The sequence below is a fragment of the Parasteatoda tepidariorum genome, chromosome 5 (assembly GCF_043381705.1).
Source record: "Parasteatoda tepidariorum isolate YZ-2023 chromosome 5, CAS_Ptep_4.0, whole genome shotgun sequence".
NCBI lineage: Eukaryota > Metazoa > Arthropoda > Arachnida > Araneae > Theridiidae > Parasteatoda > Parasteatoda tepidariorum.
Window position 1 is genome coordinate 11,588,543 of NC_092208.1, and position 3,423 is coordinate 11,591,965.

Below are 3,423 nucleotides of genomic sequence, written 5' to 3' on the forward strand. Positions count from 1 at the left end.
TAGTCAATAAGACTTGATAAAAATGAGTACTGGGATGAATTGAAGCGGTCAATAAAAAGGGGTACGTAACATTTTTAGAAAACTAAGTTTTTTTGCTGCTTTTGGCATATCCGATTAACAATTACCGAGTAATATTTTAAACTGCTTAAAGAAGAGAATCCAACAATTTGGAAACAATTAAAACGATCTTTCCAGAATAAACACAGTTTCTTTGGCTTTTTTCGAAAGCCCAGACTTGTAACATACCCCCTTTTAACATTGACCTCTTAAATTTTTATATTAAAAATGGATTTGTTATTTAGTCTAACATAATCTAACATTTTCATGAAAAAAAGTTAATTTTAATAATAGTACTTTTGGATACAAAAACAAACGTAAACTTAGATCTATTCCTTGCGCTGGCAAATTTTAGTTCATTTACGTCGCACTAGAGCTGCACAATGGGCTATTGACGATGGCCAGGGAAACATGTCTGAAAATGATCCGCAGACATGCCATCACAATTTCGATCCTCTGGAGAGGGAATGGCACCCCCCACTTCAGCAGCCTAACGACCTGCGTGCGAAGTCGAGCACTTTACGGTAGAACAAGGAGGACCAATACCGCATACCCTCGATTTCTTCACAGACTGATCCAGGTGGTTACCCACCCGCTCATTGATCGCAGCCAGTGATGCTCGGTGTTCTACTGGAAGTCGAGTCTTAATGATCAGTCCACCGTGAGACGCCCTTGCGCTGACAAGTTGTTTTATTTTTTTATTTCTGTGATACGAAACACAAGCGTTTTTCTTTTCATTTTTGTGATACTAAACACAAACGTTTTTATTTTTCATTTTTGTGATACGAAACACAAACGTCTTTTTTTTATTTATGTGCAGTAGACTGATCGTTAAGACATGGGTTTTCAGTAGAACATCGAAGTCAAGCATAATTGGCTGCGGTCAGTAAGTGGGTGGGTGACCACTTGGATCATACTGCGTAGGGACCGAGTGTGCACGATATCGGTCCTTATTAAACTGTTCTACCGTAAAGTGCTCGACTTCGTGCGCAGGCCGTTGGACTACCAAACCGGAGAAGCCATCCTCTTTGCAGGGGATGAAAATTAAGATGTCATGTCTTCGGATCATCCTCAGGGATGTTTCCCAGACCTTCGCCAATAGCCCATTGTGCAGCTCTAGTGCGACGTAAATAAAGTACCTAGCAACCTAACTACATTTCTGTTTTAACAGCCAGACGAAGTGTGCAGCACAATGTGCAATTGAAAAAAAGGTTCAATTTCGTCGCAGAAAAAAGAAATCTGAAGTGTGGGACAGAATTATTTCGCCAAAAAGAAGTATATTAATAAACAAGCCACATAATGTTTATCCCACAATATGTGCAAGCTATTTGAATTATAAAAAAATAAAAAGTTGAAATTGTTTCAAAGTACAACATTCCACTCTTTAGACACATCCACCAGTCTCGGAACTCTGAGATTGGCGACAAAACTATTCTCTCCTCTGATATACTTTTTTGTGATCTTAATTTGATCGCCGTATAGCCAATTAATTCACAAAACGAAATAAAATATTGATACTTTTTTTACCTGTTCGAAAGACATAAGTCCAGCTTCTTTGCCTAGTCGCGTCATATCATCCAAAATCAATTTTTGAACAACCTGAAAAGACATACAAAGTCATATAAGATGAGATAAAATTTTGTGCTTATTAATCATATAAGATAAGATAAAATTAAAAAAATCAAAATTAGACTTTTAAAACAGTTTAAAAAGAAAAACGAAGTGAAATGAAAATAAAATGTAGCATGCATTAATATCAAAAGTACAGTAAGGGGAGTACTGGAGGTGATAGAATTTTATTTCGAGAATATTATTAAGTGGTATAAGAAAGTTATCTAAAGTATATTTATAGTACAGAGTATATCCAAAGTGCATTTAAAGTATATTATAAAAGTTAATGTAAAGTATATAAGAAGTTTATCATTAAATTGTGCAAAATTGGCTGTTTTGTAAATACAGCCTATTATACTCCACACTGAAGTATTAGAACACAGGGCCCACGCTTAGCTTTTGCCACCTCGCCAATGCGATAAAATCGCAAATTTGGCGAATAAAACTGTGTTTTGGCGAAAGTATAAGCGAATGATTTTTTCCACTGGAAAGAAAAATATACATTTCACTCGATCCACAAAAGTATGTCAAAATGTATTTTTCTAAACAAATCTGTATTTTTTATTCGATAACAGTAATTTTCTAAAGCCAATTAGAATTGGGTCCAGATAATGTAAGTCGTAAACAAATAAATTGTTTTCTATGGGGAGAAAATTTAATCGTAAAAAATTGTTAAGATTTGCATTTGGAGAATACTTTTGATATTTCGCTAATTTAGTGGCTAATAACTTGAAATTCTCTGCGCGGGTCCTGGAAACCCATTATAAAACCCACTTTAAACTATTTCTAAATGTAAATATTTTTCTAAAAGTTTCTAAATTAATCATTTTAGAGTTTCTAAAGTAAAAACGAAACTAAAAAAAAACCTGTTAAACTCATTTAACTCATAAATATATTTATATACATCAAGTATAGTCAGTCCACCGTAAGAAAAAGATTGAAGGGGAAAATCATGGAACATGTTCATCAGTTAAAATAAGAGTTTATAGTAGCCCAAAAAAATAGCTTAGCGTCGATTGTGATTCTCAGCAAACTTTCCTTGAAATAAACCCTCCCAAGATCAATTGTCTTCTTACGGTGGATAGATAGCATTAGACATTACCAGTTCATTGCAAACTTCTTCCCACGAATTGATGGCTAAGTTATTTTCACACCAGGACATGACCACATTCTGATCTGGTATCACAATTGCCACAAGATAGTTCTGGTTTAAAAAAGAATAACATATTATACAAAAAAAAAATTAAAAGTAACAAGATTATATATATGCGTATATGTGCATATATATGTGTGCATATATTTACACCGAAGAGCCATTACATTATGACTACCCTGCTAATAACATGTAGGACCACCTTTAGCCCTTAAAACTGCTAGCACCCGCCATGGCACTGATTCCTCAAGGTGCTGATGGTATCTGGTACCAAGCGCTCACCAACTGGTCCTGAAATTCCCTCACATTGCGAGGGGGTAGCGTGGCAGCACGAATTTGGCTTTCCAAGTCGGACCACAAATGCTCTATTGCGTTAAGGTCAGGTGAATTTGGGGGTCAAGACAAGACTTGAAAGTAACTGGAATGTTCCTCGAACCAATCCATGACGATTCGACCCTTATGACATGGTGCATTATCCTGTTGGCAGACGCCATCCCCCACTGGAAAAACTGTTGCCATGAATGGGTGAACCTGGTCTGCAACTATGTTCAAGTAGCTTACAGACGTCAGGGATTGTTCTATGAGGATTATGGGTCCTAATG

At 36.1% G+C, this 3,423-nt stretch overlaps 1 protein-coding gene across 1 annotated transcript in view; it reads right to left on the reverse strand.

Annotated features, from left to right (window-relative positions):
- The window catches only part of LOC122272056 (long-chain-fatty-acid--CoA ligase 6-like), a gene marked incomplete in the record, with an annotated part of 122,862 nt that overhangs the window by 28,430 nt on the left and 91,009 nt on the right, over positions 1 to 3,423 (reverse strand). Inside the window, 2 exon segments of the mRNA XM_071180997.1 lie at positions 1,585 to 1,656; positions 2,771 to 2,872. Coding sequence (XP_071037098.1) covers positions 1,585 to 1,656; positions 2,771 to 2,872 — 174 coding nt within the window.